Source organism: Amblyomma americanum, chromosome 10 (genome assembly GCF_052857255.1).
Source record: "Amblyomma americanum isolate KBUSLIRL-KWMA chromosome 10, ASM5285725v1, whole genome shotgun sequence".
NCBI classification, from domain to species: domain Eukaryota; kingdom Metazoa; phylum Arthropoda; class Arachnida; order Ixodida; family Ixodidae; genus Amblyomma; species Amblyomma americanum.
Window position 1 is genome coordinate 71,759,360 of NC_135506.1, and position 17,466 is coordinate 71,776,825.

At 46.1% G+C, this 17,466-nt stretch overlaps 1 protein-coding gene across 1 annotated transcript; it reads left to right on the top strand.

The window, feature by feature from the left end:
- The first annotated feature begins 229 nt into the window (after positions 1-229).
- Positions 230-10,590, top strand: LOC144108396 (uncharacterized). The gene is made up of 5 exons (XM_077641643.1): positions 230-284; positions 2,419-2,604; positions 4,017-4,263; positions 7,691-7,856; positions 10,113-10,590. The coding sequence occupies exons 2-5, from the start codon at positions 2,455-2,457 to the stop codon at positions 10,588-10,590; spliced, it is 1,041 nt and encodes a 346-aa protein (XP_077497769.1). The 5' UTR covers positions 230-284; positions 2,419-2,454.
- The last annotated feature ends 6,876 nt before the right edge of the window (positions 10,591-17,466 follow it).

A 17,466-nucleotide genomic window follows, 5' to 3' on the forward strand; every position in this document is an offset into this window, starting at 1 on the left:
CGGACCCGCTTCCAGTAAAATTAAGCTGTCAGTAGTGAAATTTCTGGATTTTCGAGCTCCATATTTATTTGCGGCTGCTTCAGTAATGCAATAGTGTGATTTTAACAGCGTTTCTTTAGAGCGATCCGCCCTTTTTACTGCCATGATAAGTCATTCACCAACACAACTGCTACACTTGCGATTTTTAACTATCTAAAATATGCCTGAAATCCTGTCTTCCAGCTTGCGACGGAAGCGGAACGGTTGCGAGTGCTGACACAGCACTGGCCGACGTGGAGAGGGAGGTAGGTGAAGCATACATGGACGTATAAAACACCTTTCTTGGCGTGCTTCGGCAGGTGCTCTCTATTATTAAAAGTTGCAATCGCGGCCCAGAAGAAACTAATCAAGCAGTAAACACTGGCACTGCACCGTGGATGATGGCATTCGTTAATTGAAGGAGTATATGCGGCCGTAACCTGAAATTCACTACCCCTGACGTGCGTAAACAAGCATACATTACTTTTATCAGACCGCAGATAGAGTACGCTTCATCCATTTGGTCACCTCCACAAAAATATCTAATGGAGAAGTAGGAATCTGTCCAGAATAGGGCTTGTCGTTTCATTTCGCAAAATTACAGCTATCAGTTCTGTGTATCCCAACTAAAGGTCGAAATATCCCTCCACCCGTTGCAAATTCGCCGTGACATCGCCCTTTTATCTATCTTTCACAAATACGTCCATGCCACCGATTCACCGCCAACACATCTACGACGTCCCTCCCACTTATCACATAGATTACATAATAACTACAGCTATGCCCGCATTTATGGCAACACACATGCTTTCAACTTCTCATCCCTCCCGCGTGCCATTCGTCTCTGAAACGGTCTTCCGGACTGCATTGCCCTGCAGGGTAATCATGACACCTTTCGCAAACATCTACACAAGCACTTCATTGATAACGCTTAGTGCGCCATTTACATAGTCATGATTCATGTAACTTCATTTTCAGCTGCTTGAGACTATTGCCTCTTTGGTTCTGTTGATGCGCAGCTTTCCTCATGTATTCCTGATATACTTTCTTTTGCCTTTGTATAACTTTTTGTGCATTTCCCATATTTTTGTTACATGGTGCATAGTTGTTTTTACTTGATTACTTTTTGTGAACTGCGATAACGTATCTCACCTGTTTTTTGGGGTTTTGCTGTACTTCACTACGTTTTTCTAAGCTGTTTTGTCCAAACATCTCTATTTGACCCCCTTACGCAATGCCTCTCTGGAGGCCTGTAAGGTATTTGTAAATAAAAAATATCAATGCGAGGGCATAGTACTTACGTAAGGAGTAGAATCTGTCACAGTCGTCATAAAATCGTTGATTGGCTGACATATGGCCACGTGACTTGACGTTGTGACGTTATCGCATTGTGCCCACCATGTTGTGAGCACGGCTGCAGCAGCCAGCACTCCGAATATGGCGCTTGATGAACTCATAATTTCAAAGAAACTGACGCAAACACTCGAATAAGTTGCAGTATAAGCTGTGGCTTTAAAGCTTTACAGGTGGCCTAAGCGTCCCCAGAGTTTCATTCGTTCTCTATCCTAACTGGCAATAATGTATTTGCATTTACCAAATATAGCTCGCGCAGAATTCGGAAAAACTCTAATCCGATGCCTCAATTTCTCACGGTAGTAAAACGTTTTCTTAAGGCATACAGTTAAACCTTGTTGTAAGAAGGTTAAAGGGGCCCAGCGGTTACTTCGTTATAGCCATAGTTACTTTATAGCAGCCCGTGTTGACCGAACTTCCAAAGGGAATGTTCATTACTTCGTTATATCCGTTATTTTGATATAAACAGTTTTGCTTTAAAGAAGTTCGAATGTATTTGATTGCCATTTCACAATATGCATAATGTAAATCAGATTAAAAAGTAAATCTTATGATGTAAGTCGGTGAAGTAAATGAGCCCAAAGAAATTAAAAAAAGTCGAGTATATTTCAAACACCTGGCGATACCTGCTTGAACGCGATACTCTTTCCACAATTGCATTATCTCACATGGGTGCCAAATCGTCCACCAAATCATAGTGCCCGCCATTTTATGTGTTACATATCACTTATTGACCACGCCATGTACACGGTTTCGTGCCTCTTTGGTGGGTACAAGCTACAGCCGGTTCTATACGCAGTGCACTTCACAAACGCCATATTCGCAATTCTGGCGTGCTGCTTGAGTCAACCCAATTTCTCGAGCACGTTTCTTAAAGGTTGGCTGCAGGTCACTTAATCTCAAACACGCGCCGGGATGAAGACCGTGATTACGGCGCGAAACACTGCAATCCTAGCATTAACAGCGCATGCTGCAAAATTTGATGTGTATGTGAGCCCACTGTTTACTGTACAGCGCCTGGTGAGCACGGCGGAATAATATACGTAGGTGATATCGGAAGACGCCAGTCTCATCAGTAAGAACATGCTAGAGTTGCGGGTCTCGGGCGAGTCCACAGTCAAGGGTGTCCCGGTGGGAGTGTTCACATTGAAGGCGCTGCCCAAGGGACTGCACTTCGGCCCGTATCACGGAGTCAAGGTGGACTGCATCGAAAATGGCGGCTGCACCTGGCCGGTAAGCTTGCCCGGCCAATGCGCAGAACACTGAGACTGAGGTTGTGAAGGCTCTTATAGACAACGTTCGAAACACCTGGGCTGTAATTGCACTACACATCTTGCATTGTCATTCTGTGAAATATTTGCAAGTGCATTCTACGTGAGTTATTTTCATGGGTACAGATTATGCTGAAATACGTGCCATTCTTTTGTGAGAGGGAAAAATTGCAGCGGATGATAACAGTTGCAAACCGCATATCGAGGATTCAAAGAACATGCGCTCTTTCCAACATCACTGTATAATACTGACAGGCCACATTATGAAAACGTTACATGAAACACAGAAAAAATATTACAAGAATGTTCAACAATGATTGTCAGTGCCTCACTATATTTCCAAACATTTTTGGCACGGAAAACATGAGACAAAACCATGGGACATTTGAGTCAGCAGATATATCATCAGGGGCCTTTTATTTTTCTTCAAAACTCGCACCGAGCAAGAGTTGCACTCAGAGGCCAAGCAGGTAGCTTCAGCGTAAGCTGAATGCTAAGATAAAAGGTGAAAAACGAAATATTTATTCGTTAGCGGAATATTATTTACTCTTTAAATGAACTACATTATCTTGGACAAGCTGAATGCAGTAGCATTTATGCAGTTTTAAGGAACCTGGTGTTGGTTTTTCTACATCGCTGACAAAGCCACTATGCGCACGGCAGTGTTCGGTTGCCTGGGCTGTCCTTTTTTACCCCAAAGTAAGTTGTCAGTAGACAAAAATACTTGTTCTATGGTAATCTTCGGCCTGAAAAGGCTTTGCGCCATTATATTTTACTATCATCATCATCAAAATAAGGCATAAATTTTTCAGTTTCATATTTTCAAAAATGATACTGCCCTGGTTTTATTCCTATACGCATTGCTGCATGCGATCGCGTCCGAGAGTGTACACGGCCACCGCTCCAGAGTTATCCAGAGTTATATGCTGCTCCGTTGACTTGTACTGGGAGCCCACGCGAAGCCAATGCACATCCGCAAATCACCCTGACGGCGCCAGATGGCGCAAGGTACCCGGCAGGCTGCGGCCGTGCCTGCAGCATCAAGACCAGTCAATGCGTGCTCGCTGGCGGTGGGCGGGCTTCTGGTACTTCAGTAACGGCAACAGTGTACACGGCACGCTTACCGTGTCTCGATGGCCATAGAAACCGTCCGTTTAACAGCGCTCAGTGGCCTTAACTGGGTTCAGTTGTCAGTTCGAGGGCCTTCGAAATACCCATTTGACAGAGGTATAAGATTAGAACACGAAATACTGGCGTTTTTCTTGACACTTAAAATTTACGCCATGTTTTTTTTGCGTCCGTTGTTTCACGTGAGCACGGTTGCGAAAGGATCTGTCTTCAGCGTTTAGAGAGTTGAACGGTATTATTGCGCAGGTGCGCCGATGTGGAGAGTTATTCGTGGTAGACGGGCGCCCGCATCGCCGCAACCACTGGATGAACGACGTGAACTACACGCCCAGCAAGAGTAGACAAAACCTCGTGGCCTTGCTCTTCAACGGAGACATATACTACCGCACGATAAGGAACATCGGCACCGACGAAGAACTTCTCGTTGGATATTCAACGTCGTTCGCCAAGAGTTTGCTCGGGAGCCCAAGAGGACCAGGGGCGTTGCAAGGAGGTGAGGAGAAACTTATCCTGCCCTCCTTACCTGGTCGATAATAAATGGTTGATAGCGCATGCGAGCGGCGAACATGCCTGATTCATCATCATCATCACCAGCCTGACTACACCAAGTGCAGGGCAAAGGCCTCTCTCATGTCTCTCCAATTAACCCTGTCATTTGCCAGCTGTGTCCAGCCTATACCTGCAAACTTCATGATCTCCTCTGCCCACCAAAATTTCTTCCGCCCCCTGCTGCGCTTGCATTCTTTTGAAATCTACTCCGTTACCCTTAAGGACCGGCAGTTATCTCGCCTTCACATTGCATGCCCTGCCCAAGCCCATTTCTGCCTCTTGATTTCGACTAGGATATCACTAACGCGCGTTAGTTCCCTCACCCACTCTGCCTGCGTCTGGTCTCGCAACGTTACACGTATCATTTTCCTTTCCGTGGCTCGCTGGGTTGTCCTTTATTAACCTGGAACTTTTTCATTAGCCTCCGTGTTTGTACCCCATAGGTGAGTACCGGTAAGATACAGCTGTACACTTTTCTCTTGAGGATTATTGGTAAACTGCCATTAATGAGCTGAGAGAACTTGCCATATGCACTCCACCCCATTCTTAAACTTCTAGTTATTTCCCTCTCATGATCCGGATCAGCTTTGACTACTTGTTCTAAGTGGACGTATACTTTTACCACTTCAAGCACCTCGCTGCCAATTGTGAACTGCTGTTCTGCTGCTAGGCCGTTATGCTGTGTTTACATGTTATATTTTTAGACCCATCATTCTGCTTTGCCTGTCTAACTCATTGATCTTGATTTGCAGTTCACCTCCTGAGTGACTCAGCAAGGCAATATCATCTGCGAATCCCAGATTATTTAGATATTCTCTATGAACTGTTATCCCAACTGTTCCCAATTCATGCCTCAAAATACCTCCTGCAGACAGGGGGGAATAGCATTGGCGAGATCGTGTCACACTGCCTGACGCGCTTCCATTTGGTATATTTTTGCTGACTTTATGGAGGACTACTGTAGCTATGGTGTTCCATATTTCAATGTGTCTCTCTACACTGGTGCGTCCAAACATTCACCCTGGACTAAAGATGGATTCATTCCAACGGTTCCAGAGGGATGCCATTTTGCTCTATATAGCTTTCAGTATTTTGATATAAGGCTCTTCTAAACCCTGAGTCCGCAATGCCTGTATGATTGCTGAGATTTCCACTGACTCAAACGATTTCTCATATTCAATGAAAGCTACATATAGGTCCTTTTTGTATTCTGCACATTTTTCTTTCACCTGATTGATAGTCTGAATCTGAAATATTGTGGTGTATCCTTTAGGAAACCCTGCCTGATGTTTTGGTTTATTGAAGTCTAAGGTAGACCTGACTATTAGCGATTAGCTTAGTAAATATCTTGCAGGAGACAGTAAGCTGATCGGCCTGTAATTTTCAAGTCCTTTGCCTTCCCTTCTTTTCTGATTTAAGATAAAGTTTGCTTCTGGTACGGTCGAGGCCATAAGACATTCTGTATTTAGGGTGGCTAGTTTTTCTAGCATGATCTCCTTTCCGCTCTTTAACAGATCTGATCTTACCTGATCCTTCCCAGCTGCTTTTTCTCTTCCCATTGCTCTTAAGGCTTTCTTTACTTCCTGTTTCCTTGCTGGCAGGACGACACATTAGTGTGGGCTACTGTCTCTCTCATTGGTGTTCGGATTACATTGGCTACTGTAAAAATTTATATAGAGCTCTTAGGCTACTTTAACTATCTTCTCCATGTTGCTAATGTCATTTTCCTCCTGTTCACTTTCATTCTTCATTCATTCATTTTTTCTTTTTCTCACTATACAGTAAAAAGGAGCCAACAGAAAAGCCGTTCAAGCACGGCTTGTGTTGTCTTTGGCCCCACTTATCATGCAGTGGCCGCAGCGAGAAAAGCAGAAGAAGCAATGTCCTAGGATGCAGCTATCTTAGTCAGTATAAACCCGAATAAACAGTAATAAATATAAAACCTTACTAGGTGGTACAAACATAAAACTTATTAAAATAAACACATCACACTGCACTTATAGAGCGCATATCACATGTTATACAGAATAATAAATATTCAGCGGAAGAACATGGTGATGAGATCAGAAATGTGCAGTTTTGAAATGTCGTTACCTTGCTTTATATATTCATTTAACTTACATGGTAACAGATTATGCAGTATTTGTAGACCATAATTAGTTCGGCAGCTAGATATTTTCCAAAATGAGGCAGACCTGGTGCTGTATACTGAATCGGCTAACCGCTGTCTGGCAAAGTCGGTAATGGTATTGCTTCCGTCATTTTGACTAATATAATATTCTCGTGATAACCAAAACCTGTATAGCTCAATAACTCTGAGTATATTGAACAGTTTAGAGAGCAGAGAGTTTGATTGCAGATATGGTACGTTAGCAGTAATGTGCTTCCTCTTCACCAATTTTAGGCTGCCTCCTTTCTTAAGAGCATGCGCAATTGTCTCCATATTAAAATTCGTTATGTGGGCTACTTTGAGCTTGTTTATTAACATTTATAGCTCTGCTAGTTCTATTCTGTTTGCACGGTTATGCCCCCTCATAGTTTGGTGCTTCTTAATGAGATCTCTTGTCTCCTGAGATAGTTTGCCGGTACCTTGTCGCACCGTCCTACCGCCTGCTTCTACTGCGCACTCCGTAATGACAGCGGTCAGATTATCGTTCCTTGTGTATTAATTAAGATCGCCTTCCTCCGTTAAACTGAATATTGGTTCAGCAGCGATACACTGAATTACTCTAATTTTCCTCTTAACGCTAACTCGGTAATGGACTTGCCCTGCACTAGCTTCCTCTGTTCCTTCTTCAATTCTAAGCTAATTCGATTATGCCTGATTACGAACACTTTGAATGTCAGCAGGGACGGCGGAGCTTTCTGTGCAAGGAGATCTGGTCGAAAGGTTAAGGAACAGTGAAACATTGCCTAATAAGCAGGGATATAAAATTGTGGATAAAAGAGAATGGATGACTGCTTTTTATGTATTTATTCTTAGTGCCTGTTAAGGACCTTAGCAATGTGAGATAACTCCTCATTTGATGTGTGTATACCGATGCAAAGCTGTTCGATAGCGCTTCGAGAAAAGGCACTGTCTCTTTATATTTAATGGCTTTATTACGTATTGACTGATCGCTGTGGGTTAGTACCATCGCGCTGCTTTTGAATCACGAATAGGCAAAATATTTAATGTGATATCTACTAATCTATTACTATCTTAAGGAAACTACCATGCACCTAATTGACACAAAGGAACTGATGTGAAAAGTACTACTGCCGGCCTTTTGCTCTCTGCCACGGTGCACATTAAGAACACTGAGTGCTTTAGGCAGTCCTTAAATCTACATGTGCTCATTCGCTTCTACCACTGCTCGGTTCTTTTTCAGAGGACGTCAATACCGTTCCTTTGCACAGCCTCCTTCACGCCTGTGAGAAGTGTGGCGAGCTCTTCACTACGCAGTACAACAAAGAAATGCATAACCGACGGAAACACTGCCATAGCACGCAGGGAATCCACCACTGCACGCACTGCACCTACACGAGCAGTCGCAAGTAGGTCTTAAACCGTTTTATAGCGCCGTTTTGTGCTTGACGTCATCGTGCCTAGTTAACTGGTGAAATAGCCTTTCTGCTGACGAGCCACCTTTTCAAGCCGTAAATATGTTAAAACAGCACAAATCGTGAAATCGCCGTGCAACTACACAATGAATGCTTGAATGACACGATTTTCGGATAAAGCACGACGCAGTCATCAGCACCACTAGTAGCAGTAGCACACTCGAAATTGTCCCTTCGCTCTTGTTTTGCGGGCTTCGCGTTCATATCATAAGGAAACACTGCCCGCTTTTTTCCAGCAAGCTAACGATTACAGTCGAAACGAGCCTGGCGGTCGCACTGATAGTGTTTGTTGTATTCGATGTTCGTTGTAAGGGGACATCTAATATTACACCCAAATTATAAAATCAGAAAAACAATACATATATTTGAAAAAGTGAGTTAGGGAAGTAATGGGCGTCTAATACTTTAAAAGCCCTATTATGGTGCTTTTCCAAGCTGTCCACGGTGGTCATGTGCTCCCCGCCGAGAACCTTGTCGCCAAAAAACTGCTTTAGGGATGCGACAAAACTAATTAAGGTAAGCGTTCAAAGCAGGTGGCAATAGGTACGCCTCCTCATCTTTAGCTCAAAGCCACGTTTCAATAAGGCAAACGATGTCGTCATCAGATGCTTCGATAGTCGTCGTGGTGTTCATAATGTTCCTGGCAGTATGGGAGTTCTCGTACTTTGCGTACAATGTTTCATCAGTTCGTGGCTCAGTGCTGTCGGCGTTAACGAAGTCAACCCTGCCTGCCAGCTGCCCAATAACGACACGTTGCCACAAACACCACGTGCGTCACAGTCGTCTGCCACGCCTGGGTCCATGCGGCCGTGAAGATAACGCAAGTGCGCGCAGAACGTATCAACTACACAGCCTGCCTGCGTGTTGTCTACACATGGTGGCCGCGTAGATTGTGGAGAGCAGATTGGGCTGGTGACACTGGCCGCGTGATCAGCTGGGAAAGCCAGGCATGCCACGTGACTGCTATTCATACTTCTCTAATTGCTAATATTCGTTGATCGGCGACCCCGCTATAATCTCACTTGCACTTTAGAGGTTTGCCCAGACGGTGCACCCTTACGCAGCGGTCAGCGTTGCATGTCTAAACACGTCGGCTCGCACTTCGCCGGCGAGTTGGCGTAGTTGTAATGCTGCCTGTAATTGTTACTTTTCTGGGTCCCGAAGTCCTCTTCAAAGCATTTAACCGGGGCTGGATGGCATTATTCGCCATCTGCGATCGCGAAAAGTGCGAGTTTTTATATACAGGGGTCGAGTTCACGGCGAATCCTTGTTCGACCTAACCGAGTTGCACGGCCGAGTCGTTCGTTATATCTGAGACGCAGTGCCACTCCTCTTATACACGTTTTTACGGTAGCGGCACCTTCTTTCGCAATAAGCAAGTGTTCGTATAACTGCGGCCGTTATTTGCTGCCTCTCCTGTGTAGATACCGGTAGCCTGAAGCCGTTGTTGCGGTGTCAGAATTGAACGAATCTCCCGTGTACAAAACGGCCCGGCTGGTGCTTGTGGTAGCGGCCTCTCACCAGGACTGGCGCAAGTGGATGAGCCGCCCTCCATTTCTGGTCGCCTCGTGGCCAGCCGCTCATAAGCGCATACCTTTATGGACGCTAAAGAATTGAGCGTGACTTTGCGCGTGTGTGTTTCAATACTTGCAGAGCTGAACTGAGCAGTGGTTCCTCAGACGCTCCTCAATAAGCCTGATTAGCAAGCATTAGTGCTGAGTCACTCCCACTACAACTGAAGTACGGGGCAACCGAGGTTGAGTTAGTGAGGACATAGGAAGCAAACGTCCACAGGAGCGGAAAGAGAGCAAGCGTGAGACGTTCGCTCATGCGGAAGAGCTGCGTCAGAAACAGCCAAAGATGCGCCTAACACCAGCGGCCGGAATATAGATGGAAGGTGCACCGCGTTTTCGTTACCGAAGTACCGGAAGACAGCCCACCGCCGGTGAGCGCGCGCTGATTTGTCCTGATGCTGCATGCGCACGCACAGCTGCCGGGTACCTGGTGCCATTTGGTACTGTCAGGGTGATGTGCGAATGTGCACTGGCTGCGTGGGCTCCAAGTACTATGGTACGGTACCGGGAACGCCAACATGGTACATGCTAAGCTAAAGATGTCTACTTAAGGAGGCATCGGAGATTTTCGTAGTCGTGTGGTAATTCTGCTTCTCCTTACCCTTCATGTACGCAGGGCAGATATCATCAGGCACGAGCGCACCCACCTTGACAGGCGAGAGTCCGTGTGCCATTTGTGTCAAAAGAGGTTCTCCCGGCCGGACAATCTCAAGGTTCACATGAGGATCCACACTGGCGAGAAGCCCTACGAGTGCAGCCAGTGTGGCAAGAGGTTCAGGGAGCGCGTCCATGCAAGGAATCACGAGGAGGTCATACACTTCCGCCGGTACCCGTTCTACTGCCCACGGTGCGGGGCTGGGGCCTTGAGCGTCTCCAAGCTCAGGCGCCACACATGCAAGCCGCTGGGAGCGACGGAGGGTACTGAAGGATTCAAGCGGGGCCCAGGACGGCCACGCTTAAGGGCAGATGGAACTGCGCCAACGGTACGACCCCTGAACACAACGGAGGGTACGCCGCTGCAAGGAGGAGTGAAGCGGGGCCGAGGTCGACCACGTAAAGCCGTAGCGCAAGATGCGTCAACGCCGAGACCGTAGAAGCTTACGGGAGTTGCACTTCCGCAGCAAGCAGTGAAACCCGGTCAAGGTCGACGACGTAAAGAGGTAACGCAAGATGCGTCAGCGATGTAGCGAAAAGTAGCGAGATGCAGCGTTCAATACCGATTAAATAACTTTTTGTCACATACACTTTGTCTCTATTCCTCAAAAGAAAAGCTAAAGGAAGTCAAACATTAATCGAAAGGACGAACCTATAGACAACGCCCCGGAATGTGATTACACCCGATGTCAGCTTGTCTTGACAATGAAGGGAAGGTTATATGTGGAGCCTTCCAGGGACTCTGGAACTTGTTTTTGAGGGGGGGGGGGGGGGCAAGACGTTGAGCTTATTTTGTGACTTATTTGATGCTCAGTTGCACACATTTTTAATAATTTTCATTTTTCAATGTTCAAAGGTTGATGCAAACTAAGGATGTGGAAACGACACTCCAGCAGTAAGGAAGACAAGGAAAAGGCTTCCAAAAGAAACTGTTTAAGGGGCAGACTCGCGCCCACTAAGAATTGAATGGCTCGGCGGCGGCGCTACGCACAATCCTGCTCGGCGGTCATGGAACTGAATGCTCGCATTTCTTGGCCGCGCTGAATTTAAAGCATGCAGGGAACCTTCAAGATAACGAACCAAAGCCAACTACAACAATCTGGAAAAATGTGGAGGAATTCGCACCTAGCCCTGATGAATGAAGATAAGTCTGGTAGCATCTGGCGTCACAAAGCAAAATGATAAAGCCGCGTGCCGGTGGTTCTGAGTGCGAACGCACAAACAGTGCAAATATTCTCGGCAATATAAAATGAAGTTGCATGGGACGTTTTATAGACGAGAATTATGCACGAGGAGTGATCAGTTGCTTTTAAAAGTTTGTGCAGAATTTGTTTAAATTCTGCTAATTATGTTAATGTACACGCTGCAGACAGTCGACTGCTGTTGAGACATGACTGCTTTAAGTTATTCATATTCGAAACGTTCACAACTGGCTACGAAACAAAATAGCTCAGCCTCACTGTGCTTCGGATTAAAAGAGTCCTAGAGCTGAAGTGTTTCACTTGTCAGAAATCTGATCCAAGTGCAAGAAATTGGAGTCAGGGGACGGCGGGCGCTGCCCCCTCTAGAAAAATGTGTGTGTGTGTGTGTGGGTGGGGGGATGACTGCCCCTTACCATCTTTTTTGGGGTCTCTGGTGGTTCTGTATATTTGTCACGCCATCAAATAATTTGGCCATAGGACGGTTTGCCAGGCCGCCTGGCCCAATTCAGCTCTTTTATGCTCGATAGCTACAGCCCATCTATTGGGTAGCTGGCGTCATCTAAAGAAGCATCTTGACAAGACCGGCCTAGCGAACTCATTTTAATAAAAATGTTTTTCTTGATTTTATAGGGCTCTAGGTTGTCGGATGTGTTACAGATATGCCTTCTAGAAAGCGCGCGTAAGATGTAAGGACGCGTTTCGACTTCGTAACTTCCGCTCCATCGGCAGAGAAAGCTGAGTCGATTGTAGGGGTACCGCCGCGGTCCTAGCCGTGGAGTCGAAACTAGACTCCAAAGCGGCCTACGCTTTCGAAGAATCTTAGCCATATCTGTGAAATTAAGCCTAATCGAAGAAATTAGCGCAGCTTCCAACATTTGACGTCTTTTTTTTGTCATAGATCTGCAATTAACACTCGCCTGACCATAAGCTTTCCGTCCTGGTTAGCTCAGTTTTTGGACCGACTGCTCCGGTGAAGTGGTGGTCCCGGGTTCAAACCCCCGACCGGAACGAACTTAACTGAGAAGTTGTTGAGAAAGTTTTACGATAGCCTTCTTTTATAGCCGTATGTTTGTGCTTGGCTAGATGCAAATGAGTAATTACTCCATTATTACCAACTTAAGATGCATGGAAATCTAGATTTTATACCATGCGTTACCATATCCCACTGTAAGTAATGAACAAAGGTTTTGCCGAGGCGATGTCGCCACGCGCATTATACACGACGAGGATGGGGGCAGGCAGGTTAGAGTTTATTGTACAGAGAATTGGGCTGAACTGTTTTCAGTAGGATGGACGCATGAATGCAAAATTATGCTCAATTCGTGCGGTCTTCGTTTTTAGCCAGTTTAGACGAATTCTCTGTACAATGATGTGTATTCTGTCTACCTGACAGTAAACTGTGACACCAGAAAAAATGCGACCCACTTTTCCATCCAGGCAGTATGTGGCGGTACGCATTAGGAATGGGCGGGAATGCCACTCGCTTAATTTCAGGGCAAAAAGAAACAGTAAAACAGCGTCTTCCTGCCCTACTCAGGCATACCAGTATAAATCAGACCCAATAAAACGAAAGGATCAAAGACAGAGAGCAGAATATATCTATTTACAAATAGGCGAAAAATATAAAAATAGTGTCGGCTTCTTTTACTACAAAGGCCAGAATCTACCAGGTAATCTATTCGCATAAGGCGAAAAAGAAAAAAACAAACCAGGGAAGGCTTCTTTTACTCCAACAGACCAGAATCTACACTGCATTATGAGCGCATCAGCATCATCGTCTTTACAGTGTGTAGGCAATTCGCATTTAAGCCAAGCAAAAGTGTGCATCCGCAACGCCGGCACACTGATCAAATAATATAGTTCACTGTAACGCCGATGCAAGTAAGCGACTCGCACATGCGCGTTGTGGCAGGATCGATAGTTCCCGAAAAAGTGAAAGATGCATTAGTAGATTTGAACAAGGTCAGCCGATAGTCATGGGCAGAAATTTCTTCGCAGAAGGAAAAGACGCGTTGAGGGTAGCCTGCAGCTCCCTGCGTGGGCCGAAGCTGGTGCAGATCCAATGTCAAAGCAGTGAAACCACCTACAGCGTTATGTATGTGGGACCGAATGTTTGGCGCCGGACACTGTGGACGTGCCGTGTCGTGGCCCCAGAAGTGAAGACGCTCACCCTGGGACCTCATCGGTTTTTGTAGATTTAAACACTAATTGCCATCATCAGGACCTTTGCCCTCAGGCTGATAATCATCATCATCGTCGTCGTCATCATCATCATCAGCCTGACTAAACCATCTTCAGAGCAAAGGCTTCTCCCATGTATTTCCAATTAACCCTGTCTTTTTCCAGCTGCATCCCCCTTTGCCTGAAAAATTCTTACTCATCCGTACACCTAACTTTCTGCCGCCCTATGCTACGCGTACTTTCGCTTGGAATCCACTCCGTTACCCGTAAGGAACAGCGCTTATCTTGCCTTCGCATTCCATGTACTGCCCAAGCCTCTTTCTTGATCTCAATTGAGGCAACGATGTCATTACCCCGCGTTTGTTCCCTCACCCAATCTGCCCGCTTCCGGCCTCTTAAGGTTGCAATAAATATTTTTCTTTCCATGGCTCGCTGCGTTGTCCTTAACTTAAGCTTACCCTTTTTCGTGAGCCTCTAGGTTTCTGCCCATTTGGCGAGTACCGGTAAGATAGCGCTGTTGTACACTTTTGTGATTGTGAAGCAGATCGCGAAAGTGGTGACGAGGACATAGCAACTTTTCGGACCAGCTTCAAACGTGGGCAATAGAAGCTGGGTCTTCGCACGCCGCGGTCACGTCGCTTTTGGAAGTGCTCCGCAGCCACAGGTGTTTTTCTTCCCAACGTAGGGCCGAGCGGGAGCCTATGCACAGCCGATACCGAATTTGAATTGTTTCGTAAGTGGCCCGATATTATGTGCGAATGCCAGCCCAAGTAAGAACCAATCACTTTGAGACCTCTGTCTAACCATCCACCAACATTGCCCCGGTAACCAATGACAAGCTGTATTAATGCGGCTTTGTCTTAGATCCCCCTCCTCTTTATTCTTGTAAACTTGAGAGCTTCGCGCGGAATATCAACCAGTCTTTTCACACTCGCGTTCAGAGGCCTGCAGCTGGCTCACGGCCTGCTCGATATTGAATGTCAATCAGATGCAGCAAGCCATGAGCCAGCTGAAAGCCACTGGAGACCGGTGTAGCAACTGCTTAATATTCACCCCGAATCTTTGCCACTTGTTTTAGTGCATAGGCGCTGCAAAAAGCAGGAACCATGAAGGGCGAACGTCTACGTAACCATAAAAACTTTTATTGCATGAGGAATACATCATTGTTGTGCACTGCTCTTATTTATGCAGGAGATGAACTTCGAATGGAAATAATCTTTCCCTCAATCACTTCGTTTACTCTGCACGACTTTAAAGGGGGTTTTCACACCGTACAATACGAATTAGACTTGCTTTGTACATGAACTCCGAAAGCCAGACAAAAAAAGGTGAAGTAGCAGGAACACGTGAACGCGCCGACCTAGTTAATATCTTGTCTGCGGCAGAATAGTGGGAGCAATTATGTTATATATACAGAGAAACCCAGTAGAACCACCAAATGTCATCTGCAGAGAAACTTCACACATTCCACACGGTTGTAGCAAGGTATGAATGCTCTTCGGACAGTTTAAAACAGCGGTGCAGCTGACATAGGGGTGCCCACATCTTCAATCTCCATCGCTTCTGAAAACTTTCCAGTCAGAAGATCAGTGCAGCTCCTGAGTAGAGGCCAAGATGACCATTAATCCTTTATTTTGCTCTGTCACTGACCTAAATTTCTAAGTAGTTTTACTGCCCGCTCTTTTCCAACACCTGCTATGCCACAGGATAACTAAACATGCAGCATAAATCTCAACAAATTTTAGAAACCTGTAATATTACTGCTTGCCAGACAGATTCTGTGAAGGTAACCCTCAATAGTCTACACATTCTTTGGCAAGCCTATGTGGAGCGTAAAATTGTGATCTATGGCTCTTTAGCCCCTTCCTTTTTTCAAAAACTGCGAAGAGGCGCCAACGCACGGAATTGATCCTTTGTTTCCTTCATGTGTTTGTTCCTGAAGTTCTGTCCTATTTGCTTCACTGAGATTCCTGAGCACCTTTTCCGCTGTGAGAAAAAGTAGCAGTATGGACATGCGCAGCCTCTGGAGGAATCTGGTCATTGAACCCGCCTCCTGTGAGTTAAAAATGAAATTAAGACGGGCGTCAAATGAAGTTTATTGTCCCGAAGCTGCATGAGAGCTTTGTGTCTTGGTGCAGTGGATGGCTTCCGATTAGTCGGGATAAACTGATTTTGCATGTCGGCTGTGTGCGATGTAGCAATGGACAGCTCCAGGTTAGCTTAGACTACCTCTGGTTATTTAACGGGCAAAATGACTTGCACAGTGCACGAGTGCTTATGTATTTTACCGCTAAGATGGCGCTTGCACTCACCTCCAAGACGTCCACGTATCGCCTTCTCCACCTGGAAGGACTACTGGAAGGACACGCTGGAAAACTACTCCAAGCTCAAAAAACAAGCCAAATAATGCGGTTATGAACGACCACAGTTGGTGGACGAGGCCTCCAGGATCTGCACATAGCGCCTTCACCAATAACAGAAGACAAAGGAAACATCCCCAAGGACTGGAGAGATAAACTGCTAGCTAAATAAATACCAAAAATATGCATCCCTAGAACAATCAAGGCAGGAGAGATGCCGGAGCTAGAGCTATAGAGAAGTATTTTGGCAGCAAAAATGGCACGTATTGTATAGACACTCCGCGACCTACGCAAGTGGGCCTCTGCACCGTGGCGGTCGTACACGAGTGGAAGCAGGTGGATGGACTGTCGGTGAAAACTATTAAAGCTGCGTTAGCCGAGGAAGCGGCGATAGCGCGGCAGCCACTCACTCCGATAATTTCTTATTCTCAACACGCCTGCCGGAATTATAGAATGGGAAGAATAGCGCCTCTTGCCAGCAAAATTTTAGCAAACGCGCAACACAGCTCAGTGCAGCGAACAAAACAATTGCTATGGGTGTCCGGACATCAGAAACAGAAGAGAACGAGGCTGCTTACACAGCCGCCCGAGCGTCTCTCCCCCAGAGTTCTACTGAATTCCCAGACCCTTTCGGGACTCCTGTACCGAATCCGCTTACCACATATATGCGTACATTACAGCGTATCTGCACCTCAATAGGCAGAAGTTCCCAGATCCCACCAAAGGCCGAGATAGAAGCGAGAAACGACACCTCAGGAGTCTGCAAACGGGGTCGTTTCTAAGCGCTGCGATTCTAAAACACATATACCCAACTTTTTCTGGGTACTGTAAATTTTCTGAGATGCGGGCAGACGCATATCATATGGTTGGGCCTGCCAGAAAATTCCGCAAATCAGCCAAAGAGAGAGGACTGGGAGGCGACCTTGTCCAGCTGCTTGGACTTGGAGTCCCAGAGGGTTCAGGTACAAAGAACGCATGCAGCGGCAACCGCCAATGGTGTCCCGGAATGAGGACTACCACCCAGGCAAGGGAGCGCTGAAACCGTCCACTCTCCTCTAAAATCCGCCCCAGTGCATGCAGTACAAATTTACCACCACCACCGCAGCCAAAAAAAAATGGGGCTGTATCAGCCAGGATTTGATCTCGCGACCTTGGCTTTGGCGGTTAAAAGCATCGAGCTCCTGCAGCAGGTAAATGGGGAAACGTGCGAGAGGCAAATGGGGAAAACAGCCTTTTCCTCCCCGAAACGGCTTACTAGCATACGCATTGTAGCGAAAGTCATATACCACGATATAGACTTCTGCTACTGCGGCACCTCTACCTCCTTTTCTTCTTTCACTCCTTCCTTTATCTCTCCCTTCCCTTCCAGGAGCTTGTCGAGTTGGTAATTCCCTTAAAGTCATACAACAAAGGGTGCATGGGTGCTGGAAGTCATTGCTCGATAAAGTACTGAATAGCCTGTGAAGACGGTAAGTGATGATTTAAACATTAGGCAGGTAGTTTATAAAAATTATATGCAAATTTGTAGCGACGAGTGTGTCTGGCAATACTTCTAGAAAACTGAACCTTAAGA

Excerpts from the sequence above, each read along its gene's own strand:
- LOC144108396 (XM_077641643.1), top strand. The coding sequence starts at position 2,455 with ATGCTAGAGTTGCGGGTCTCGGGCGAGTCCACAGTCAAGGGTGTCCCG. Across the intron at positions 4,264-7,690 it reads ACCAGGGGCGTTGCAAGGAG|AGGACGTCAATACCGTTCCT; the intron begins GTGAGGAGAAAC and ends GTTCTTTTTCAG. Across the intron at positions 7,857-10,112 it reads ACCTACACGAGCAGTCGCAA|GGCAGATATCATCAGGCACG; the intron begins GTAGGTCTTAAA and ends TCATGTACGCAG.